At 33.4% G+C, this 27410-nt stretch overlaps 1 protein-coding gene across 1 annotated transcript in view; it reads right to left on the bottom strand.

The window, feature by feature from the left end:
• LRP1B (LDL receptor related protein 1B) overlaps positions 1 to 27410 on the bottom strand; it is a 1876868-nt gene that overhangs the window by 661019 nt on the left and 1188439 nt on the right. Inside the window, exons 19-20 of the mRNA XM_049615676.1 lie at positions 17152 to 17232; positions 15870 to 16037 (exon numbers count right to left, since the gene is read on the bottom strand). Of these exons, the coding sequence (XP_049471633.1) occupies positions 15870 to 16037; positions 17152 to 17232 (249 nt within the window). The remainder of the gene's footprint in view (positions 1 to 15869; positions 16038 to 17151; positions 17233 to 27410) is intronic.

Genomic DNA, 27410 nt, shown 5'->3' with positions numbered 1-27410 from the left:
TATTTCATACAGCTATATTCAGCAATTAATCTACAATAGATCTATAATAGCAATTAATCTATATTATTATGATAAATTTGAAAAAGTTTCAGGTGAATTATCACTTACGTAATAAGATGGTTTGGTCGGAATCATGTGGTTATGAGTTAACATTAAATTCACTTGAGGTCAAAGATAACAATGCCATTTATATCACCAAGGCAGTTAGGTTATCTTTTTAGACTACTCTGTATTTATCCAGAAAGTGAAGCCTGCAGGGTTGTTGTGAGGTATAAATTGGGTATCTGTAAATAATTATTTTAACTACAAAATTCAGTTGTTACACCCTGTTATTTTCTATGATATAAAGTCTCTATGTAAAGACTTTCAAAAATTATATGTCAGGTGATACAATAGTATGAAGATGCACAAAATAGAGTTACCTCTACTTTTTAAGTATTTCTGGAGCAGCAATGTTGAAAAAATGAACAACAATGAGAAAAATATATAAAATGAGCCCCACTGAAGCAGGAATAAAGAAGCACTTTTGGTAGAAAATAGCTGTTCCAATTAACAGAAAACCTGTAAGACTTCTTTTCAAAAGTAACCACTGCAAAGAACACTTATACTCATCACACCTAACTTACAGAGAAGACTGAGTTTAGGATGGCTTTGAAGTCCTTTCCAAAATGAGACTTTTTCTATTTTTCCTGTCATGCAAATCATTCTGACTTTGGGTATCTAGAGTCTTCATGATTAAACAAAACGTTTCCTTGCATACGCACAATAAAAATGGCAGAGTCTCTGCACATTTGGAAGATATATATGGAATGTTATACAGCAAACTCCCACCATACCTAATTTGATATCTGTGGAGTGCACATTTAGCGGTAGGGCTTAACAACTATATTGGTAAAGAATGCTGGGACAGGTCTCATAAACAAGATACTGTGAAGTGTTCGAACTTGAGGTCTTTTTAAAGGTAACTTGAGAATCCTATGTGATTTCAATATTCAAGAAGAGCAAAGGAGACAAATCAAATGATGTCCCAAGAGCTATTCAGCTCTTTAAATGATTCTATGGTGAAGAGGCCAACTTTGATGCAGCAGTGAAACAGCCTTTGGTTCTTTTACTTATGACTTAAACTTACTTGAAAACAAAAAAACACAAACTTTGGCTCAGCTGAATTTTATAACCTATAGTCTGAACTCAGCCAATAACGTATAAAAGTTGTATTTCAAGTAGTTGTCACACAGTGATTCCAAATACTTAATAATGGAAGGTATGGTATATTGATTTTTCTACATTCTGTAAAATAAGAGTTGGAGACTGGCAGCTCATATAATTACATGTATACATGTATTAATGTATTAATACATTACATGTATTAATATAGGTACATGCATAATGTCAACATTATATGTATTAACAGCTTCCTACTATGATGAAGTGATGAAGATACACATTTTTATTGTATTTTGCCTTGTGGACTTTTTTCCTTGGTGGAGGTAGGTGGACAGTAGGGCAATTACAAATTATATTTTCTTTTGATTTTGAATCTACTTGTGAGAACCCGTAAGGGAAATTTTATTTCACTCTTGCTTCAATATTAGCACTAATTTTATTCTCTTGTGCAAATTAGTTTTCCTTCTTTGTAAGTCCTTTTTATGGATATTCATGAAAAATCCTGAAACTCATCACGTTTCTCTCCTTGCAATAGCTACATAGAATTTACAGCAGAATTTATGAAACATTTTTCATATATGAATTTATTTGGATCAATCTCAACCTCAGGTTTATTTACATTGCTAATCCTTTTTCTGCCTTTTAAAAAAAAGTCCTTTGTCTTCATAATCTTTCATCTTTCCAGGTTATCATTTAGATTATTTCTGGAAACAATAAGCATGCTAAGTAAATAAAGAAATAGAAAAGTGAAATAGGAAGACATTTTGAGAAGAAATAACATAGTTTACATTTAAAAGTGCCTAACTGAGGAAACACTTCATTAGTTTAAATAAAATTAAATAGTATATTACCAAATTCTACAACACATTTCTATTCCTCTTCCCATCTTGTATTTCTTCATATGCAATATTGCCTCAAAAATGTCAATATTAATGAATGGAATTCTATATTTAATTAATTATTGTAAAAGTAATGCTTTGATTCTTTTGAAGATGTTTCAGATTTGGTTTTAAATATCTACTTCTTTAGAGTCTGGTTAGGCCATTAACTCAATGACGTAATGGGAAATTCTCCAGAAGATTTATGTAAACTGAGAAATGTATATATATTAATCTGATTCAAAAAAGAGACTTGCAAAAGGCAAATTGTTGCTTTGGGAGAAGGGGATATTTGTGATCCAGCACTATGGGAATTTTACATATAGAATCTCAGCTTTTTAGCTCAATGTCATTTAGAGCTGGAAATAAATTGTGGTCACACAAATCAAAATGTAATCTATGAAAGGGAGAGAGTGTGTTGCTAATTGTCTGAGGTCTTTTGTTTTTTGGTTTTTGTTTTTTTTTTTCCCACTTCCATTTGCATTTTCTTTGCTTTGCTTGGTATTATTTGGTTTATCTATTTGTGCTTCATGAATGAATCCACTCATCTGTTTTCTTATTCTAAATAAACATTTATCTTATAAATCTGAATACAAATGTGATATTTCCCTGAGGCTTTTTTTTCTTCCTAAACTATCCATGTCTAAACCTCTATGGGGGAGTATACTATCTAGTAAGTGGCACCAGAAACCACCTAATTGTAGTAAGTTTAAAATGATAGTATTACCTGGAGAAGGAGATACAATATATCATTATAAACATTCAAATCTAAAAGGTGAAACAATTATCCCCTTAATAATGCTTACACACATGTCACTAATATATACCTCCCCCTCCTGATCAGGTAATTCCTCCCAATCTGGGCTGCCTTCCTGTTTATACTTCATCTATTAATGTCCATAATGTTCTTTAAGACTCAATTAAAAACAAAAGCTATCTAGGATAGGGTCTCTTATTTTGGTGTTTGTAGATTCAGGAAATCCATGGATAAGCTTTAGGGATTTATAAGATCTCAGAAATTATACATGATGCTTTATGTTGTTATGCATCTTTTCCCCTGTGGAAGGGATTCAGAGCTTTTCTTGACTCATGGCAAACTCCAAGGGGAATGCTAAGACCAATTACACACTTTCCTGTTTTTAATTTTAATTCCCATTCTATATACCTTGCATGTAAATAGTAGTTTATATGGCATTTGATTTTGCTTATGCTTCAAATTAATCATATTAGAATGGATTAAAACCCAGTGAAAAAAGGATCACTCATCTGTTCTTTTTGATTTTGATTAAAAATAAACAAAACTGCCTTGAGAGCACCTCATTTCACAGAAACAAAAACCACAATAAGTATGTCTGAAGTTATACAGATAAGCAGCAGAGATGAGATTTGAACCCACATAAATAAACTTTAGAGGCTGCTTTCTTTACCACTGTACCATTACTACTTTCTTACAAGTCCTTTCTCTTGTAGAGCTTAAGAATAGGTAAAAAAAAAAAAAAAGAAATAATTAGCCCATACAATAATTATGAAGTGCCTATAAATTCATTTACTTTTGTTGTTTTTTTTAATTTTTTTAATGTTTATTTTTGAGAGAGAGAGAGACAGAGTGCAAGCAAGGGAGGGGCAGAGAGAAAGAGAGACACAAAATCCAAAGCAGGATACAGGCTCCCAGCTGCCAGCACAGAGCCCAACACGGGGCTCGAACTCATGGACCGCAAGATCATGACCTGAGCCGAAGCCCGACGCTCAACCGAGTGAGATGCCCAGGCACCCCTACTTTTTTTTTTTAAAATACTGTTGTTCAGCCTATTTCTTCTCTAATAAAATATACTATTCATTTTATTCTGTTGTGAGATCATGGCAAAATTTCATGTTTTATGAAAATATCAATAAATTACAAGTCCAATGATGTAGTCTAGCCTTCTTGGAATTGTTTCTTCAATTGGTTGCCAATCAGGAAAGAAGAAAGATGCAAGGAATCAAAAACTTTGAGCATTGTTCCCCACAATCACACATCTTAGTGGCAGAGATCTACCAAATTGGTTTCATAATTTTTTAAATGAGAATACTGGCCTCAATCACTCCTTCATTTGCTCTTTCAACACATTTATTGCAAATTACCAGGTATTTTTCCAAGTACTAGGATAGAACAGTCCATAAGAGAGAGACTTTACTGTTCTCACAGAGCTAACATGAGGGAAGAGGAGCACAGGCACTTAATTAATAGTTACACAAATACATAGATTAGGTAGTAGTAAATGTTGTGAAGAAAATGGATCAAAGTAATGCTATAGAGGAAGGGGGTGAGGCACATCAAGTTGGTTCCAACCAGTCACAAAGTTTCCAAGAAGTACATTCTTGCTGTGTGCCCAGGAAAAGGAAGAGGTGAAAATATATAGTAAATATCTTTGATGACTGCTGTAAAGAGTGACTTGGGTATAGGGAACGTCTTGACAAGGGTGATTATGGAAGTCTCTCTGAAAAGGTGATATTTCAGAAGAGACCAAAATGAAGGGGAAGAGCTAGCCATGCAAGTTAGAGTAAAGAGGATAGTTAGAGGAAATAACAAATGCAAAGATTACAAAGCAGGAAACAATGTTTGTTTTTACAGAAAGAGAAGGAAGTGAACAAGGGTGGCTAAAATGAGCAGGGGCTAGATGTTGCACGGCTTTATCAACATCCATGGCAAGATCAGTTCAGTATGTAGCTATCTACTGGAGATTATACAACAGAGGAATGGTGATGATGTAATGTAATCTACACTATTAAAATCTTTCACTGGCTGCTGTGTGGAAAGCAAAAAAATAGAGACAGAGACAGAGACAGAGAGAGAGAGAGGGAGAGAGAGAGAGAGAGAGATTATGAGGCTTATGTGGAAAAAGGGAAACCAGGTAAGTGGCTCTTGGAGTTCAGGTGGCCAAATGGAAGATATTGTTGCTGCCTTGGAAAGATCATAAAAGAATGGGTATATAAGGAAGCAGGCAACATAGGCAGTTACAAAGCAATGTCCTAAGTGCTATAGTAGGAGAGAACACCATGAGAGCATGCAGAGGAGAAAACTAACTTGGACTTGGGGACTTCAGATGAAGAATTCTTATGACAGAGGAAAAGAAACGAGTTCTGTTCATGATTAAGAGACAGGAAGGGGCAGGGGGAGAAGTAGAATGGGATATTCTGAACAAAGTCAGCATCATTCCTAAAATTCTGTAGTCTTTGATGGAGGAGGGGAGAAACAGAAAACTAGACAGGTCGGCAAGGTCTAGACTTTGAATGGCCCTGTATGCTTTGCTGAATGGCTTGGATTTAAGTCTGAAGGCTACTGGGAGTTACAGAAAGATCTCCAGCTAGATCCTGATATGCTCAGATACACATTATTATTTATAGATCACTTGGTGAAGCATTTAGACAATAAATAGAAAAAGAAAAAAATCTAAGATTCTTTAAATTTACAAGGGTGTGTGTGTGTGTGTGTGTGTGTGTGTGTGATACAATTACATATATAATACAATATATATTTACGTTAGCTCAAAGTTTATACCAAAGTCAAGTAGATTATTACACATATATATACACACACAGTTTTATTTTGTTTCCTTTTCCAGGTCTCATCCAATTCCATGACATAAATAAAAATACCCCAGACTTATTTTATTTTTTAATGTCTGTTATGATTGGGCGTGTGTTGATGTTTAGAAATGATGTTCTCTGCCAAAAAAAAAAAAAAAAAAAAAAACCACACAGAAAGAAAATTGTGGAGTTTTATTTCCCCCTAACCTTCTTGCCAAATGAAATTTGCTTCTGTTAACAGTTGTTGATTTTCCCCTGGATGGAGAGCTGCATATCTCTGAGGAGCCTGTGATAGCCATTCCAACCTGAGTTCCAGGGCTGTGTGGTTCCCCAGAGCCCTAGCTGCTTAAGCTTCAGGGCTTGGCACACAATCTATCTTTGTAATATGGCTTGTCCCAGTGGAGTGTTAAAATGACGACTATGTTTGTATGTATATGCTCATGCTGTTTTACTGTTATGTTTTCATGTTGCTGATGCTGGTTATATTTTTAACTAATGCAATTTTATTGTATTTTTGCCCCGAAGCTATTTAAACCAAGCATACAATTTGGGGAATCTAATAAATAAATAAATGCAGAGCCCTGAAGGAAATGTGGCAACTGACAGTGGGATTTATCCCAATATTTAAATGAATTCACTGTGACTAAATACTTCGAGTTAGAAGACTAGCAACTGTAGAGAGACAGAAAGGAATTTTTTTCATCCTAAAGTTAAAAAGTCATGAAAAACAGGGCTGAAAAAATGTACTGTTTTTTTTTTAAAGAAATGTTAAAGCCCCCTGAGAAAATAGCTAATAATGGTGTTGCAAATATAATGAATTATTTAAATTGTGAGATCAATCTAGGGAGGAAAAAAAAAAACTTTTTATTGTTTTAATGGAGTTTATACATTAACTTGTCATTCATTGTAAAATGCTTTGAAAAGTAAAAAGCACTATGTGTTGCATGTGCACATAGCTTCCTGCATTACCTACAATCGCCATGTGTCAGTCCCTGCTCAGTTCCCAGCTTGAATAACTGTGTATTAATAATTCCTTTACCTAAGGCAGCTGTTTGCTGAAGGTTCCAAGATAGTCTTCACTTGCCCTGAAACTACTGAGAATTGGTTTGGCAGCATGTCAATAGTTTCTTTTCACTTTCCAACAGGGCGTGGACCTAACCTTGGCCCACTTCTGCCTCAGGAGACCCTTAACATCCCATTAGTAGGTTAGGATGTCCTTGGTTTCTATAGACCCTTAGGGGAGGGTTGCTTATTAAAACCTACCTTCTAGCCTATCTGGAACTTGTGTTGGGGGTGGTGGGATACACTGTTCTGATCTTCTCCATGTTATGTGAGATGCATTGCCTAGGGGCTACTGCCTGCCAGATAGCACTGTGATTTCTGCTGTGAACAAATAATGAAGTCAAGCCCAGGGCTTCCTTCTTCAGTTTGTTCTCATCCTATTGGACCTTGATGATGGCCTCCATGTTATCTAGATTACAGATGCTATATCATTTGGTTATTGATCTGACCACCCCTCTCTTCCTCCCACCTCAGCACACTTCCAGGGCATGGTTTTTGTGTTTTACTTTCAATACTAACAAACTGTTTCTACCCCTGTATGTGGCCTCCACTGGAGACTGTCCTGAAAAGAAGTTGGATGGGACTATGAAAACCATTTATTGGTACCTGGGATTTAATGGAAATTTTAATAATAAAGAAGAGACCATATTCCAAATCTTTAATGTTTACTCTTTGGGTCAGTGAGAAAAGCTGAAGAAAAGGAAATGGAAGAGAATGTGTAGACACCTAAGCACAAATTCAATTATGTAATATTAAAATGATTTTGGTGTTAAAAATACATAGATATATAGACACAAAACAAATGTTGAAGCAAAATTGTAATGCGGTTATACTAAATATCCCCCAGTAAGTTAAAGTATACAAGTTAAATCTATGTAAAACAAGTAAAACACTGTTTTTAGTTCATTAAAATTAAGTTTTGATATTTGAAACTCCACCATGAGCATTCTATTTAGAATTTAATATATTATGAGAATGATACATGTCTACAGCATCTAAATATTACTGTACACAATGTATCAATCTGTTGAATTGGCTATGTAATTGAGAAGTCTGTTTTTCCACATACTGTTCAAATTAGCCAATCACCTTAATAGATATGTTAGATACTATTAACTAAAACAGGTTGCAATATAGATATTTTACATTTGGAATTTACTTCTTACCTTAGCAATAAGCTTAGCTCACAACAGGTGTCAAATATTTACCGGGCACAAATATAAAAAGATTACATTATTTGATTTGATATTTGAAAATAATGCAGAACACTCTGATAAGAAAGTATGTGTATGAACATATACATATAAGGTGTATGTTTGAGGAAGAGCCTGAGAATATTACTTAGAAATTTTTAATGGCTTTTCTTTCTTTGGCCTTTGTTTCCTCCCCATTATCTTTTGCCTTTGTCTAAGATTGATTCTATGAAACATGCACATAAAGGATTATTTGAGATTGTAGCTCCTTTACTGTATATTTTTTAAATGAGGGGTCAGCAAGCTATGACCTGCAGACCAATTCTAGTCCACTACTGGTTTTTGTAAATAAAGTTTTATTGGAACACAGACAGAATCATTTGTAGACATATACTCTTATGGCTTCTTTTGTGCCTAAACAATGGAGCTGGGTAGTTGTAATGGGAAAAATCTAAAATATTTACTATCTGACGTTTTATAGAAAATATTTTCCAGCTCCTATTGTAAAGTGGTATAAATTATGGATACGATTCATAGAACATCTCATTTAAGTGCATACATATTGACAATAACAAAATGCTGTGCTGGAAGATTCTGAAACCAGTGACTACTCTGTGCCAGGAATAGCCTATTCCTACCAGGAAGGTCATGGTAGTTTAAGTGGATGCTCTTATGCACCAAAGTTATTTGTGGAAAGGTTTTAGATTCAAATAATGCCAATTAATTTTCTTTGGGAAATCAACATGTACATGAATACCAACTCAAAAACAAATTCTCCAACAAAAAGTGAATAAATCTGCTCATCACATTGCAGGAATATAATATCTAAGTGCAAATTCAATTGATAGTTCACTTAAACAAAGGAATAAAGGCTGACAGTTTAAATAGGTTCTGAAAGAAGCTAACTAACAACTATTTCTACAGGAAAAAAAACAAGTTCTATCCTATTGCTTATTTCTTTACTTTCACAAAAGAATGGCAATACTCAATTACTGAGAGGTGAATTAATTACATTGTATATTATCCATGTCCTTTGTCTCTTTTCTGTTTTCTTTTTTCTATTTTCTGCTGAATGCCTGAAGTCCTACCACTTCACTGATCATTAACCACAACCCAAGAATAAGGCAACAGAATTTAGACTATGGAAATTAATTCACTTTTGCCCTTATTTTTTGGCTCTATTAAAGGATGAAGAAACAAGCTGAGGTTCTTCATTAAAATTAAGTCTTTTCATTACATATTGACTTTTGTTATTAATTGTATCTTTTAAAAAAACAAGAGATATTACTGTATTTGGTGTCAAAATGCATAATTACTATCTTAATACAAGAGCTAAATTTAAGAAGTGTGGATCTATTATTAATTTCTGAATAGTTAAATAAAGATAATTGACTTCTTTCTTCCTATTTTATGAACCATTTTTTAAATATTTTATTTTTAAAATTATATTTATCTAATTCTTTTTAATTGGCCTGATAATCACATTGCCAGAAACATTATGGATTCTCAAAACAGGCCTTGTTATTAGTTGATTCAAAAACCTTGGGTCTTCTTTGCTATTGATGTAAAAGTTATTTATAGTATTGAGGTGACATTGACCTTTAAAGAGCTATTTTGTCCCAGAAAACAAAAAGAGTTTCCTATGGATAAAATCCATTAATAATTAACATTATTTTGATATCTCAGTATTAACATTTCCCAAGGAAAATAAATAAATCTGTGAGTGAATAAAATTACCCAGACAATTTGTATCTCATTGCAAGTAGATATTATACCTCTCTAAAAGTAGATAAAGTTCAAATTTGCATTTCATTGTATTTTTCAGAAAACCATCTGTATTTTCATTAAAGAAGAATAATTAAAAACCATTAGAAGAAAGGATTATATGATTTTTCTGAGTACACAATTTGCTAATTTCCTCAAATTAAAAGACAATATTTGATTGTCAAGAAAATTCAGTGATTGAGAAATAATAGCATTTTTTATTGTGTGTTTCAGTAAAAAGTAATTGAAAATATCTTCAGAATATCTTTATAAGAGAAAGACAAACAGATGATTGAGTCTGATTGCGTATAGTATTTATTATTATCTTGGTTTTTTTAATGTTCATTTATTTACTTTGAGAGAGGGAGAGAGCAAGCAAGCTAGCACAAGCGAGGAAGGGGAAGAGAGGGAGAGAGAGAAGACCAAGCAGTCTCCACACTATTGGCACAGAGCCTGACACAGGGCTAGATCTCACGAACTGTGAAATCGTGACTTGAGCCAAAATCACGGGTTGGTTGTTTGACAAACTGAGGCATCCTGGTACCTTGTTTTCTATGTGGTTAGGAAATTGTGCTGCTAAAAATATGATGATGGGTTCAGCTGATATGGATAATACATGGACTGGAATTCAGGAAATATTGGTTTTAATTTCCATTCTCTCAATGCTTAAATATGTAACCCAAATCTTCAGTCACAAGCCAAGTTTTCATACCGGCATTGATTGGAGTGGATTCAATGTCCCTAGGGAGGATGCTATCCCTTTTTGGTTGGCTGTACCGTCTGACCTTTCTGAATTTTCCACAAAGAATTCAGCATAATCACTTGAATCCAAAACCTCTTCTAGAAATGTCTTTATGGAACAAAGTTCTCAGTCTCAAATCTCTAACACAGAACATTATCAGCTCCTTCCAGGAAGCAGCAATGTTTTTGTTACTGTTACATACACAGAAGAATAATTTTATGGAGATGAGCACATTTCCTCATCTGCACTATAAAATAACTGAGCTAAATGATCTTTTCATTTTCTTCCAGTTTAAAATATTTTTTAAATCTATGAGGTGAAATTTTTATGGCAGACTAACATATTCTTTGGGCAACTGAAGAAATTGCCTTTGTGGGAAAGTCCACAGCTATTCTAATGACAAAGCTTTAGAATCCAGTTTATCAAGATGAATTGTGGAAGTGAAAGGAGAACAGAAACAAACAAACCAAAGAGGCAGATTTACTGAGCTTATTTAATATAATGGTCCACGTTCCTTCTAGTGTCCTTTGGAATATTTCATTATAATGACCTGTAACAAGTAGAACGTTCTTTCTTTTCTCTTAAAGTTAAAAAATGAGAATGCACTTGAGAAAAATATTGTAATTATTGGGAGATCATATAAATGTTAATGCATTAAGAGTTAGAAAAAAGGGCAGGGGTAGGTTATATTGCACAGCTGCAGAAGCAGGGAGCTGGATGGAAGAATAGAAAACAGAAATCTTTATTTGAAACTCCAGCTGTGTAATCCTAGGCAAACGTCTTAACCTCTGAGTAATCTTTATTGTGAGGATTAAATGCAATAACAAATGTAAAGTGCCTGGCAATTACTGTTAATATATACAAATATATATACTAATATATATATATATATATATATATATATATATATATATATATAGTGTTAATATATACTAACTCCTCCCCCTGCCCCTACTAAATTATTACTAATGGAATCTCTTCACTGGCATTTACTAACAAATAATAGATACCAGAAACAAACAAAAAAACAGACTAACTTTTCCTATCTTTCTGGAATTTACTCTGTTTTGGACAGAAATTAAAAATAAATAAACAATAATAAAAGATAAGGGAGATGTCCTGTCTATTTTATTTTATTGAATCATGGGTTGAACATGCCAGTATTTTTCTGATAAATGAAAATGACTTTACTTTATTAAGGAGATGTACATGAATAGATCAGTACAGCTAGTCTTTCTTGTGCATCATTGTAAACATAAACTCCAGGATCTGGGAGTAAGTCAAAGGAACAGAAAAAGTTATTAGATATATGATATAAAACAAATAAGGGTTGGATTCTGAGGGTATAATCAAATTTTGTAGTGAAGAAATAAACTCTTTCACTCAATAATTATTTAGCATTCATTGTGTATCAAATACTGTACTTGACTATGTAATTACAAAGATAAAATGAAATTATCCTAGGTTCCTTCTTAAATCTGTGAACAGGAAATAGTAGGTAAAATGAATGAATGAAAGAATGAATGAATAAATAAATAAATGAATACAAAGCCCAAAAGAAATGTGAAAGTTTCCAAAGAAGAAGGAAAGTTAAACAGTTAAAACAGAAGAATATGACCATTTGTAGAAATAATATTAATAACGTTATGCATTTAATTCCCTAATGGATTTGAGAACTTGTTAAAGATAATTCATAATAAATCAAAACTGAAGGTCAATGCATGCTTAATTTTAAATTTGCATTTCATTTGTATTTGTGATGTAAATGAGAGATCACATATGTTCTATCATCGTCACCCAGACTATTCACTTAGTACAGCTGGCTGTAAATGCTCCCTTTTTTAGACAGCCATACAGAAAGTTAAAGGACAATCACCATAAATTAGGGTCAAATGATTTCTTTACTGTGCAAAATTGAGACAAAATCAATTCTAGAGAAACCTATTCCATTATCCATCAAATCCATGCTGAAATTATTCGGTATACATTTTACAACAATTTATGCATGGAAATTGACCTGATGAATAGCTGTCTAAAGATAACCCCCCAAAAAATGCATATGTTTACTTTAGAAATGCTTTATTCCTTGGGGGAAATATGGTTGTGACTATTCCCCTTAAGAGTAGAAGAATTAAAGCATACATAATTCAAATGAATTAAACTGTCAACAATGAGATAAGATTAATTGTATACATTTGGTATTTTATAGATGCATTTGTACAGAATCTGTCTGTCTCTCTCTCTTCCTCTGTTTTGTTTTTTTTTTACATTATATCCAGAGAGCTAAACACTTGCAAGAAAAGACCAAAGTCTCATTTTAACTTTATTCTTGATGTTTTTACAGGTTAAAACATTTCTTTACAAAACCTTTTGATACTTATTAAATGGCCAGACCTAAGGCTCTAGAGGGTGTTCCCTTCTACCAAATTCTTCCACTTGAAAAACAAACTATTCTTTCACTTGGAAAAAAAACTATACACCCAGTAGCTTTACTAATGGTTCACTATAGAAACATGTACCAACCAAAGCTGTCACAACCAAAAACAAATCAGAGCTAAATTAATGATAAACAGGCAATGAGACAAAGGAAGGAAATCAGTCTGCTATGGATTGTCTTTCTATTCTACTCTTGCTCGTAGACCCTGTGTGTGTGTGTGTGTGTGTGTGTGTGTGTGTGTGTACAGTGCTTTTCAAAGATATTGCACATTGTGTGCCTAGTATGTGAGCTTGGAAGTGAGAGGAAAGACCATCACAACATGAGGGGGAAGGAGAGAAGTATAATCTAGAAAGGGATTAACAATTAATACTTTCCCCATATATTAATCATACTAATGATGAAAAAAATGATCATCACTATAGAAATTCCTCAGAGAGAATATGCATTGAACATAAATGCAGAAATTTTCTAAATATGGGGGTTATATATGGAATGATCCATTTCCTGGTTTCTTCTGCTTCTTTACAATTAAAAGTGAATTCAAGAGTGTTTTTGCCCTTTTGAAATCAATTTAAGTTGAGAGAAACTAGACCATATGCTCTTTTAACCCAGGCAATGTACAGCAAAGTGCTGAGCAATTATACGGTGGATTTGATCAGTTTTGACAGCCAGTCTTGAAACCCAAGCCAGAATCCCCTGCTCTTTCTTCCACAGCAGGTTTTGAGACTAAATTATATGACTAATTGCATCAAATTTCTACTTTACCTTGGCAATGGTCTCACAAAACCTGCATGTGCAAAATGACTTTCCTGATCAGCTTTAACAATTCTATGTGCCATGATTATTTTACAACTTCTGTATCAGAATATATAAAATAATGATGGATAAAAATATGTAAATGTCCTCTGAAATACTCTGTCTTATAGCAAAGTCATCCTAGACTGTTCCCTTTCTTCAGTTCCTGCAACTTGTATTCACCAAGTGGAGTATTTGATTAGGGAATTTATAATCTGATAAATATAAATTAGTTCAGGATGTTCTCCTCATTCTGTGCTTGAAACATGTCCAAGAATCATGTAGATTATCTGGATCATTTCCTTAGTGTATTACCATAATCATATAAGAAATGCACGATGTTCACGTTGACAGTATATTCTTTAGAGTAATATATAAGTGAAAGTGAGGTGCTCTAGAAGTGAAGGTCATTAACATTCAATAGTCATCGATTCTATTATACTCCAAACCTGAGAAACTACCTAGTGAGGCTACAACGGGTTGTGTATCACTTGCTCTGGATACTCATGAAGCTAAAGCAAGCTCTCAAAAACTTCTTAATGTGCAATAATTATTTTAATTTAGGGACAAATAAACATAGGAAAGAGGGATAGGATCTCACTTCTGAGATGAAAGTAAATTAACTTTGGGGAAATTTATCTTTCACAGCATATTGGGGGGCAGTGCCAGCAGGCCACAGATGTACACCTCATGAGGAGCCTATAAAGACATCTGTGAGGTGGGGGGAAATGCAGTTTATATTCATAGTGTAACTTAGTAATGACATACCAACCACACCCCAGATGAATGCTTCCAATATAGAAAGAAAAAAGAGAAAAAAAGTATTTTTTTACAGCATTTCTGTTTCCATGCAAGGTTGTTGATGAATAAAGCTCTAGTTCATATGTATTAGTGGACCAACTGAAATAAGAGAGAAACTGACACAAGAATGAGATATAGATAAAGAAAGGGGTGGGGGAGAGAGAGAATGAGGAAGGGAAGGAGAAAGAAAAAGGGAAAGAGGAGAGGGAGGGATGGACATGGACAGGAAACAAACAAACAAAAAAGACAAAAGGAATCACATCAGAGGGAAAAAACTATAGAAATTTTCTAAGTTATTAAATGTGGCAGAAGACAAATATATGCCCTTGAAAACACTTTGAAAATGATTCCTTTCTTATTGTCATTCAATATATGCCTCCCACTCCAATACCCAACTCATTAAATAGATCATTTTATTCTCTGTTTGCCTGCTAGATTTTAAATGCTGAATGGGGACCACATATCTTTATCCTTTTATCTATCTTTTTCTACAAGCATAGTGACTGGCACATAGAAAGTCTTCAATAAATATTAGTAGAATAAATGAACGAGTGAATGACAAATTCTTCCAAATTCTTAAGCAGAAAGAAAACTTCTACTAAAAAAAAAAATGTTATTGATTGTATGAATGTTTGGCAGCCTAATGATTTTTTCCTATGATATTTCCAACATGATTTCTAATTTGTTAACATGCCCTATGGATGACCAAATTTTGCAAAGTAACGCATGCAAATGACAGGGTATGGCTGCCCATGGATATGCTGCGACCTGTTGTCAAGTTTCCTTCTTGCAGCTTGCATTCTAGGAGTTATTCAGTTGGAATGAATCAACAATCAATAGGAGGTTATTTCAAGCCTTAAGGAAACAAATTTGGTGTTCAAATAAAATAAAAATTATGTCTTGTTTCTTTGTTTAGTATGCTTGTTTGTTTTCCTTGGAGATGGGTTTGGGGTTTGGCAATTTAGAAGTTGGAGAGAATTAAAGTCGTAGTAACTAAAGCATCTAATGAAAGTAGGAAGCAAAACCACAGAAGGTATCGGAGTATAAGGAGGTATTAAAATGAGAAACCAGACAAATAAAAGAGTGAAAGTGATCTGTAAATTATTTTACACTGTTCCAAATATACATGTTTTTAACTGCTGAGTAAAATATAATATCCATTCTGAAATATTCAAATATATATAATATATAAATATATAAATATATATAAATATATATATATATAAATATATATATAATATATACAAATATTTATATATGTATATAAATACATATAAATATATTTATTTATATATATTTAAATATATATTTATATATATATTTAAATAAATATATTTATTTAATATATATATTAAATATATATACATATATATAAATATATATATAAATATATACATAAACATATAAATATATATATATATTTATCAATTTAAAATGATAGTTCATAGAGTCACAAAATTACTGACCTTCTCTGGTACAATTGGTTTGGGTTTCATCACTGAAGTCTCCACAGTCATTGTCACCATCACAGGCCCAGTGGCCTGGGATACATCTGCCATTGGAACACCTGAACTGATTATCAAAGCAAGAGTGAACACAGCCAACTTCATCACTGCCGTCCCCACAGTCATCATCTGGAAAGAAGCACCAACATCAAGGGAGTGAAAACTGACCCAGGAATAAAATTTTTCTTCCAAATCTCTAACGTTTCTTTTTTGTATATAGAGCATTCTTTTGTTTTTGATAAAGGAATCAATGATCAACTTTCCCATGGATAGTGGGGGAACTATTTTCATTTTGACATTGCTTCCTTTGTGCTTTCACATCAACTACTAACCAAAGAGGGAAAAAGAAATCCTTGACTTGGATTTTAAAATTTAATTTCCATTTCACTCAGAAATGACTAACCATTGACAACAAATCTATGCGACATGAAATAATTATAAAATGAGAGGACAATGATGAGTGCAGGAATTTCATGAAATGACACAGCTGGTGATATAATTATTGTGGAAAACTGTTCAGACCCACAATCTCTCTACACCCCACAGTGTATAACCGTATCTTTAATTCAGACATTTCTTCTCCATTCTCCAACATGAAGAGTGACTACTTCCTCCCCTTCCCCTACTAACTGATAAGTGTGTATTTATACTGGGAAATTGTCACTATCATTAGCAATGATTTATATTCTTTATTAACAACCATTGCAGGAGGGAGGTGAGAGAAATGTGAAGTGGAAATAGATTAAATTGAAATCAGTGGCTGAGAATGTATGACTTATACATAATTCATTTACCTGTGTTCGGTATAATTCAGCATAGGGATACAATTGAGTATAAGAAAAAAAAAAACATCATTTGTACATAAATAGCAAGGTGGCAGAAATGAGACCATTTGGATAATTCCATAATAATTTATAAACTCCTATGTCCTGAGAGTACAGAGCACTTTACTTTGGGGAACTCAAATTGTCCAGGTCATATCCTCAATTATCCCCTTTACTTCACATCTGTTGAATTAGACGATGTCCAGCATAATGTCTGAACACAAATCTCTTCATTGCCCCATGGGACAGATGTTGACCTCCATTACTCTTAATGCTAATCCCCGCTGAAGTGCCAGGTGCCCTCTTACTACTTGTCTTAGCCATTTTGTTGGCTCTGCAAGCTTCTCTTATGAACTATGTCTCACCAACAGTCAGGCCCCCAATCAAATCAGTGCATTACAGTGAACAGTAGTACTTGCCAGAGTCGCAGTGCCATTTGCTGCTAATGCATCTTCCACTTTTGCATATAAATTGAGTCAGTGGCTCACAAGTTGGAAATTCTAGGAAAGGCATAAAAACACTCAATAGGTAAGATGTTACTGACTATGCTTGGCTTAAATTGTATCTCATTTGCTAATGGGACCAGAACTCCACCCCTGTCTTCGACAAAAGGCACAGAGGAAGCAGTATACAAATATAGTGACATAAACTTCTTGAGGACACCCATACTTTTAATATTTTTTAAGTGAATACTGTACAGGGACTGAAAGGCAAGGAGAATCATATGGTGAAAGACCATTTGTATTCATTATACGCAAAGTAACGCGTGTATACTTTAAACGGAAAGGCCTTTTCTGAATACAGAGAACCAAGTAGGATAGTAAGATCTAAGTTTGCCTTTTAGAGATGTCAACATCACAAAGTGAAAGTAAAAACAAACAAACAAAACATCTCAATAAAATCAGTTCATGGATATCATACAGTTATAAATGTTTCGAGGAGTGAATTCTAAGGTAAAAAAAAAAAAAAAAAACCCAAAGCACAAAACACAAGAATTCTCTGAAAATCGACAACAGTAAAGAATTAGAATTCAAAATGAAATTTTACTCTATTAAATCCAAAGACCTCCTTTCCTAACCCTTAAATATCTGTAACAACAAAAAATTTAAACATAGACAACCATAGAATTAGCATAGAAAAAGATTCTAAAAAGAGGTAACTTGCTAATTCAAAGGAGTAGTCAATTCAGCAAAGTGTCATAAGATGATCAGATAATCTAGACTGATTGGAAAAAGAAAAGAAATGGCAAAAGGTAGTAGTAATCAAAGAATACAATTGCCAGGAAAAAGACTTTCATTTATGGTGAAAGCAATTCACATAGTTTACATAATGTGCTTAATACCAGGTATTTTAGCTCTCAGCACAATATTCATGGAATTATAAAACCATCACCCACAAGAGCTCATTTAACAGACATCAAAAAATAGAAAAAGAAGAAAAAAAAACCTCCATCAGTTCACTGATACAAAGAAACTGACACATGGAGATAGATCTGTGCCCCACATTCTTTTATATTGTTCTTTTGACAGCTGGAGACAAAGCCATTTTGTAGCAAATGGCTGCTCTTCTCCTTAAAACAAGTGGCTTACAATCATAGTCTATATTTGGTGGGAGGGAGACCATAAATATTTTCAACTTGTACTCTACAGGCTCTGTCTCAAGGCTACCAACATGGCTGAGCAGGCTAGTGTTTGGCTGTCCAAACTTCTTCAGCCAAAGCATTAACCTGTTATTTAACTACACAAATATTTATCTGTAGTTTTTTTTTGGAGTTTTGAATACTATTTACAGGATATACGAATAATAACAATATCTTTCCTAGCTTAAAACAAAACACTGACTATATCCAATCATTTTAGCCGTAAGAAAATAAACTCTGAAAAGTTACGCTTGCCTAAAACTGGCCATTATTTCCTTAATAAAAAAACAGGTCTTTAGAGTTCACTTCATCAAACTCTCCCTCCATTCTTTATTCCATCACCAATTTCCTATATTATTTTCATTTACTATCCATGAATGTACTTAAGCTGCTTTTACCATACCTATGTTTTTAGTATATAGATGTATTCAACTTGAAGTTTAAGTATTTCTCATAAATTGTTTCATTATGTATGGTAGACTTCCTTGTATTTATTAGAAATGTGTCTTTAAATACTTCCACTGTTTTAGCATTTGGTTTCCATACTAGTCACTACTGCATAATTTTACAATGTTGGAGATTTCAATCATTTAAAGTTTTTTTATCTTTAAATTCCATAACACTATCATTTTTTATTGTTTCAAGTTTTAATTTAAATTCTAGTTAACATACACTGTAATATTGGTTTCAAGAGTAGAATTTAGTGATTCATCACTTACATATAACACCCAGTGCTCATTACAGCAAGTGCTCTCCTTATTATCCATCACCCATTTAACCCATCCCTTGCCCACCTCCCCCTGAGGACCCTCAGTTTGTTATCTATGGTTAAGAGTCTCTTATGGTTTGCCTTTCTCCTTTTTGTCCCTTCCCCTATGTTTGCCTGTTTTCTTTCTTAAATTCCACAAATGAATGAAACCATATGGTATTTGTCTTTCTCTAACTTATTTAGCTTAGTATAATACACTCTAGTTCCATCCACGTCATTGCAAATGGCAAGATTTCATTCTCTTTTATACCTGAGTAATATTTTATTGTGTATATATACCACAACTTCTTTATCTATTCACCAGTAGATGGACATTTGGGCTCTTTCTATAATTTAGCTATTATTGATAATGCTGCTATAAACATCAGGGTACATATACCCTTTCAAACCTGTATTTTTGTACCCTTTCGGCAAATACCTAGTAGTGCAATTGCTGGGTCTTAGAGTAGTTCTATTTAATGTTTGAGAAGCCCGCATACTGTTTTCCACAGTGGCTGTACCATTTTGTGTTCCCACCAAGAGTGAGGGTTCCCTTTCTCTGCATCCTTGCCAACATCTGTTGTTTCCTGTGTTGTTAATTTGAATCAGTCTGACAGGTATGAGGTGGTATTTCATTGTACTCTTGATTTGTATTTCCCTGATAATGAGTGATACTGAACAACTTTTCATGTGTCTGTTAGCAATACTTGAAAGTTTTTTTAACTTTGGGGGAGCTTGGGTGGCTCAGTAAGTTAAATGTCTGCCTTCGGCTCAGGTCATGATCTCATGGTCTGTGGGTTCAGGCCCCATATCAGGATCTGTGCTGACAGCTCAGACTTGGATCCTGCTTCGTATTCTGTCTCTCTCTGCCTCTCCCCAGCTTGTGTTCTCTCTCTCAATAGTAATTAAATAAACTTAAAAAAAATTAAAAACTAAAGTTTTTAGACTTTAAATTCTATAACACTGTCAATATTTAATTTATTTTTTACAGAGAAGAACATGCAAGATTTACCTAATGATTTTGGTCATGCATCTTTAGGTCTATCCTTCATTTTTCTTTTAAAATGGGTGATGGGCATTAAGGAGGGTACCTGTAATGAACACTGGGTTTTATATGTAAGTGATGAATCAATAACTTCTACTACTAACTTGGATTTAAATAAAATCTTGGAATACAAAAAATCTTTTAATATTTTAAGTACCAATCCCAGGTAGCCTGAAGGCTGAGTCAAGGGGCTCACACATGGGCAGTTTGCTCCATGCCCTTGCCCTCCATTTTTAGGCCCTCTCACCTATTGGAAAGGATGCTCTCATCCATCATGCTCTCTTCCTGGGGACAGCAGTTCCCTGCACTGCACTACTGATAAGAAGGTTTGAATGGCAGTTACAATCAGACTTCATATTGGACCTGCTCTTCTTATGGGACTTGGGCCTGTCTAACAGTTATGTTTCCCAAAGGTCCCCTGCAGGCCTATTCTGGATCATCCCTAAGAGTTAGGACTTTACAGAATACCCAAAATTATGTTACTGAGCACTTTCATACTATTTTAACCAGTGAATCACATGAGTGATGGTATTGTCAGAAAGTAAGAATTTTTAATGACACTGCTAGAACTTTTATAGAATGATTTGCATTTTTTCCTTTATTAAAAACTATGAAATTGTTAAGTTAAAAGTTTATATTAATGTATAATTTTTGGCAAGTCACAACTAGCTAGAATAGTAAAATGTGAGCAAATTAATTTTGCATGATAGTGTCAAAGACATATCCTGTGCCGTATCTTCACAATATTTCAAATTACATTGGAGGCTAAAATATTCATCCTCACTCGTAAAATGGTGAAAGAGTAAGTCAACTTTGGAGCCCATGAGAATTCTCTCTAGTGTGTAGCTGAGCTGGGAAAAGAGAATCAGGCAGACTGACCAGCAGTAGCAACCAGTGAGCAGACTACAAATGACAGCCATGTTTACTACTGGTAATTTACCCAAATGACAACATAAATTGATATTACTTCATAAATAACATGTAGGGAAAGTGGTGGGCTCATACCAGATCTGGTTGATATGGCACTGATTACCTGCTTTTCGCTTCTTAAAAAGCTATTTCTTTGTGTGGTTACATTTGAGTATATACATCTGAGGTATTGGAATATGAATCAAAATTATCCTAAAACTGAACAAATCTCCATTAAATTTTATGATTACCAAAGACGTGCTTCAAGATACAAATTATAGAATAAATTTAAATTTTTAAACCCCCAAAATGTGATCAGAGCCTAAACATTATTCAAAGACAGCAGTAAAAAGGAGGCAATCACTGATATGAAGAGAGAAAAGACTGTATCAAAAGCTATCCATGATGTGACTCAACAAATTTTCTGACATATAAGGGGAAGTGCTCAAAAGAAGTGAAAATGCCCAAGGCATCCTTTAATCAATACTTCTAACAGAGTTTTCTCTTGTTACCTGACAAGATAATGAAAACTTATGTGTTTATGTTTCAAGAATCAACAGGAAATTTGTCCAAAATATGTTTTCTTCTTTGCATAAATGTTTAATGTTTAGAAGATGTACAGTAGATATGAATAGTGACTTTAAACCAAACATCAGTGTAAGTTATAGTTAAAATGAATAAAATCAAAATGCAGATTCTAAGATATGATGAGATCTAGTTTTGAAAAACATCAAATCTTGTTGAATCTATAACAGGTTACTTCACATTTTTTAATCTCTCTTCTATAAATTTAGGAACGTATTAACCAGAATCACACATTTAACCAGGAAAGTGATAAAACACCCCAAGCATTTGGATAATCTGAAATTTGGCAATACTTTATTGTTCAGTAAGTTTTCCAAGTGACCTTTAGGATTCTACCTCTCAGATTCTGAGTCTAAAATCCAGTCCCTTTCGTGACCCAAATCTGAACGTTAGCTTCTAAAGGGTAAAAACTTTCAAAATAAATAAAATAATCTAAAACCCGGGATACCTTCAGTCTCTAAGAAAATAAGTCATATACCTGACCACAGAGAATACAACATACATACGTGCATATGATGCATATATGTACTTAGATAGATGTATCTCATTTCTGATTTATTTTTTACATAATAGTTACATTATTTCTCTTGGTAACCACATTGTCTGATTTAGTATAGGACAAGAGGCAAATTATATAAAGTTTTAAAAAAATGAGGACTAGAAGAAAGGATAGGGCAAATCACTACAAAGAACAGAGGTATTAATTGAAGGGACACATATAAGGGAGTGAAATTACTAATGTTTCATTTATGTTTCCTTGATAAAGCACTGTGACCTAGAATAAATCACAATGCCTCTCTGGTGACAGATGTCAGGTTTGTAACTTGATCTCTCAGGTCCTTTAAGTCCTAAAGGTCAAGAAGTCAGAAGAAACATCCTCTGCAAATGCACAACACCCTGAAAGCATTTTATTAGCAAAAAAATGGGGCATATCTCCCAAATAACTCCTGCGATTATCACAGTATTCCAATAAAAGATAATAACTGAATTTCAGAAAAAAAATATAAGAATACATTTAAAACGTTAAATTATCTTTGGATTTTCTCCACTTAATGCAGTCAAATGTGAAACACATTTTAGGAGTTCCACCAAAAATTTAAGTATAATATAGGACACTTCATTTTTCACTAATGTTGGAAAATAATGTATCCATAATTTCTTAGTATGTTATCACCAGTATCTAATAGTGACAGATAAATGAGTTCTGACAACAATATACATCTTCTCCTAAAAAATAAAACAAAAGCTACTTAAATTAAATTTAACATTTTCTCTGTTCTTCCCTATTAGCATTAATTTAAAAGTTAAAAAGAGTATCTGAATATTTCAGTCTGTTTCTAGGTACTTGTTCTTTTTAAAATACCAGCATGAATTCTTATATTTGACAAAGAGTTAAATGTTAAACACAATCTTTTCTTTCTTGACTTTATATAAATATCCTTTGACTGTGGATCTTCCATGAGACACAGATTGCAAGACACTTGGAAAGATTACCTGATTAACTCTGACAAAGAGAAAAAAATATATAAATGGAAGTGGCTTACATTTTTTCATATTAAAATTACACTAAAGAAAACTATATTTTATTTCTGTAGTTACTTCAACCTCATAGAATGTTTAATGTGGAGTAATGGACTGTTAAAAAATCTTCTATTGTTGCAGGTGGTGTGCTCAATTTATCTATTATATCTTTCACTTAAAATTTATTGCCAGGTTATATGTATGCTATTATGTAAATGGCAACAATTTTCTCTCTCTCTCAAGGGTAATCGTCGTTGGTATGGTACTACTATTTATCCAGTATACAAAGCTTAGAGGTAGTTTTCAGATCCAATTTGTTTCTTTCCTATCTCTAGGAATCTTCCTACTTATTTCTCCTTTTTGGTCTCAAAATGAATAATTCTAATTAACTAATTATTGAACTCTCAAAGTAAAGCTATCATAGGTTTGTTTTAGAGTATGTAGTCCACATCCTATATGTATATAAAGGTGACCATCATGTGGAAAATGTATACAGGATCCAAATTAAAATAAACGACAAGTTAAAAATATTATAGAAGTCCAGGGATAGGAAAGTGTTGTCTAAACCTGAAGGAGATAATACAATGCACATTACACGTTATTATTTACTAAGTATGAGATATTAAGCTAGCTATGTATATACATTACCTATACTCTTCACAACAGCCCTGAAATTTTTATAGCCAACCTGAATTGTAAAAGAAAACAACGTAAATTGCCTGAGGATATACTGCATAACCAGCAAGTATCAGAGTAAAATCTGGATACTAGTCTGACTGCTTCCAAAATATATTATTTTTCCCCATACCATGCTGATCATACCAATACTTATTAAAACATCATAGTGCAGAAAAATTTGGGGAAGGATGAAAATTTTAATTCTTCTATCTGTCGTTTATGCCTTGCACTTATATTTTAATTCTGATTATTGTCTATTCCAAGGTATAATTAAATGTGGTTATGGGAAAATAGTGCTTTTTCAAATTATATAGATTATAGGACTATATCCTCTGGGAAAATATATAACATTTCTTGATAATGATACTAGCTATGGCTCTTGAGAATTGGTACTTACTGAGGACAGACTTCAAAAGATCCAATAAAGTAAATATACTTTGGTGAAAACCATAAGAAAACATTGTACCACAAATAATCTTCATTTTGCTGCTCTTTCTTTGTTGTTACATAAAACCTCATTTTATACATCACGTAAGTCCTATATAAAGAACAGAGTTTGTAGGCAGGTAAACCTGGAATAAAATCCTGATTTTCTCACTAATTAATATATGATTGGGGATAGTTACTTAACATCTCTGGTCTCAAGTGTTTCCTCTGTAAAACAGTAGAAAACTGTTTCAAAAGTTTTAATCATTCAAAATATTGGGAGCTTTATACAAGACAGAGATCTAGGTCTTAGTGATACATCACCTAGAATAAATGAATAAATGAATGAATAAAATGGTGCTAAATACTGGGAATACAAAGTTCACCATTTTCATTTCTAAGCGTGCTTACAATCTAGTAAGAAAATATTTGTAGTATAATTAAACAAGTGACTTCAATAAATCTCTGATAAATGTCATGATATAAGCAACACAAGGTGTTATTGCAACCCAGAACAGAAGCATCAAAACTACTCTCAGCTATTGCACACCAGAGGAAATTATATACAAGCCAATATGAATAATATGTTCACATCAAATCAGGAGAACAGGAGGGGAAGGGATGCTTTTAGAATATTCTAGAAAGACAGCATTCCTGAAGACCCAGAAATCAGAGTAGATAAAATGTTTAAAAAACTAAAATTTTCAAAATAGCCGCAGTAATGTGTAAGATAGATGTAGTGAAATTTTAAGAGCTACAAATTGGCTGGTGTGATAGATTTAGAAATAATCACTACTGATATAAGAGACCCTTAGAGGTCAAATGGAACATCCATCCAGGGAATGTATGAATGAAATTAACAGAAGAGCTAGAAAGACATATAGAACACTTCTGGCAATGAGGAAGACAAATGAAAAATGTAAAAGTAATAACCAAACATTTTAATACACAGTGCATGTGCAAGAAAATAATACAAATTTTCAGAGTTGAGAAATGAAAAGAGAACTGAAAACTAGGTTATTGAGTTTCCATAGCTTTGTGAATATGTGTAGGCATGTGTGTGTGTGTGTGTGTGTGTGTGTGTGTGTGTGTGTGAGAGAGAGAGAGAGAGAGAGAGAGAGAGACTGATTTTTCCCACAAAGGCAGTAGAAGAATGCTGGATCAGTAATCTAGATGTTTGGGTCTTAATATCAACACTAAACAGATGATAATTTCTTAGTTGCTCTTAAGGTGTGGATCTGAGCATAGACCCAGGACCCTCAGAGGCTAAACCCTCAGTGGAAGATTGGAGGAGATAATATCCCCTCCCAGTATGAAGAGAGGTCTCAGCCTGGATTGTGAACGGAAAAAAATATATATACAAATACATATAGATATTTATATATATATATTTTTTTATATATTTATATAAATATATATATATATATAGATATAGATATAGATATAAATATATAGTATATAGATATATATAGATATCCCAAAATTTATAGATGAGAAACTGTGTCATAAGCTCTACTTTCTATAGTTCAAAAAACCTCAATTAAAAAAAAAGCAAAGTAAAGATGAATTCAGGGCATACAATATTTCAGACAAGAGTCAGGTTGTTCAGGAAAGCTGTGGCCTCAAGACAGGCCTCATAAGACTTTCACAGGGCCAAAAAACATAGAAGACAGGCTCAAAAAAATTACAATAAAAAAGGGGTGAAGGAACAAGGAAGAAAGTGGAAAAGGAGGGAGGGAGGAGGAAATGAGGAAGGGAGGGAGGAAAGAAGTAGAGCTAACAAGCAAGCAAAAGAAAAAATATATATCTGGTGAGTGGAAATTTAGCAGATCCAAAAAATGGCAGAATTAAATCCCTAAGATCTTCAGATATTTAAAAAGTATCTAAATGCCTCATTAGCACAGTAGATAGTGCTTCAGTCTCACAACAGGTATATGACAGAGACTATAGACTAAAATATAATAAACACTATAAAATAAGGAAGTCAAAACATATTTAAAAAATAAAGGCAAAGGGGGCCTGCCTGCGTGGCACAATTGGGTGAGCCTCGGACTTCAGCTCAGGTCATGATCTTAAGGTTTGTGAGTTCAAGCTCCACCTTGGGCTCACTGCTATCAGGGAGGAGCACGCTTTGGATTCTCTGTCCCCTGCCCCCCCTTCTCTGTCTCTGCCCCTGTCCTGCTTGTGCATTTTCTCTCTCAAAAATAAATAAATAAATAAATAAATAAATAAATAAACAAACAAACAAACAAACAAACAATAAAATAAAAATAAAGATAAAGATAAAGATAAAGAAAAAACAAAAGCATGCTTAAAATAAAACACCCTAATGGGGCACCTGGGTGGCTCAGTCAGTTAAGTGTCTGATGCTTGGTTTTGGCTCAGGTCATGATCTTGCCATTTGTGAGTTCAAGCCCTAGGTAGGGCTCCGCACTGATTATGTAGAGCCTGCTTGGGATACTTTTTCTTTCCCTCTCTCTCTCTGCCCTCCCCTGCTTGTGCTCTCTCTCTCTCTCTCTCTCTCAAAATAAATAAAGTTAAAACAACCATACATACACCCAGAGGAAAACAGGCAGACTTGAAAAGGAACCAAATAGGGCATTTAGAAATCAAAACCAGTGTTGAAATTATAAACTTTAAGGAGTGATTAAATTATAAATTAGTATGTTTGAAGAAAGAATTACTAAACTAGAAGACATATCAGAAGAAATATCCAATGTTGCAGTTTAAAGATAAAAAATAATTTATAATAAATACAGAATCATGGAGAATAGATTAAAATGAGCAAATATTAAATTCATAGTCCAAAAACATGAAAGAGAAAATGGGGATAGGTAATAATCAAACAGATGATTTCTTGGAATTTCCCAGAATTTATGAAAGACCTGACTTTAGATTAAGGAACCACAATTTAACTCGAGATAAGTAAAACTAAATTCATGTATAGAAACACTGTAGTGATATATCAGGATGCCAAGAAGAAATTTATGAAAACTAAAGTAACCTATAAATTATTTGCAGTATTGAATCGAGAGTGAAAAATCTACTCTCCTCCCACTCAAAAGAAACAAAATAAAATAAATAAAATAAAATAAAATAAAATAAAATAAAATAAAATAAAATAAAA

The sequence above is a fragment of the Panthera uncia genome, assembly GCF_023721935.1.
Source record: "Panthera uncia isolate 11264 chromosome C1 unlocalized genomic scaffold, Puncia_PCG_1.0 HiC_scaffold_3, whole genome shotgun sequence".
In the NCBI taxonomy this organism is placed as follows: Eukaryota; Metazoa; Chordata; class Mammalia; order Carnivora; family Felidae; genus Panthera; species Panthera uncia.
The sequence above is the reverse complement of the archived record's forward strand: the minus strand, read 5'-3'. Positions and strand labels throughout refer to the sequence as shown.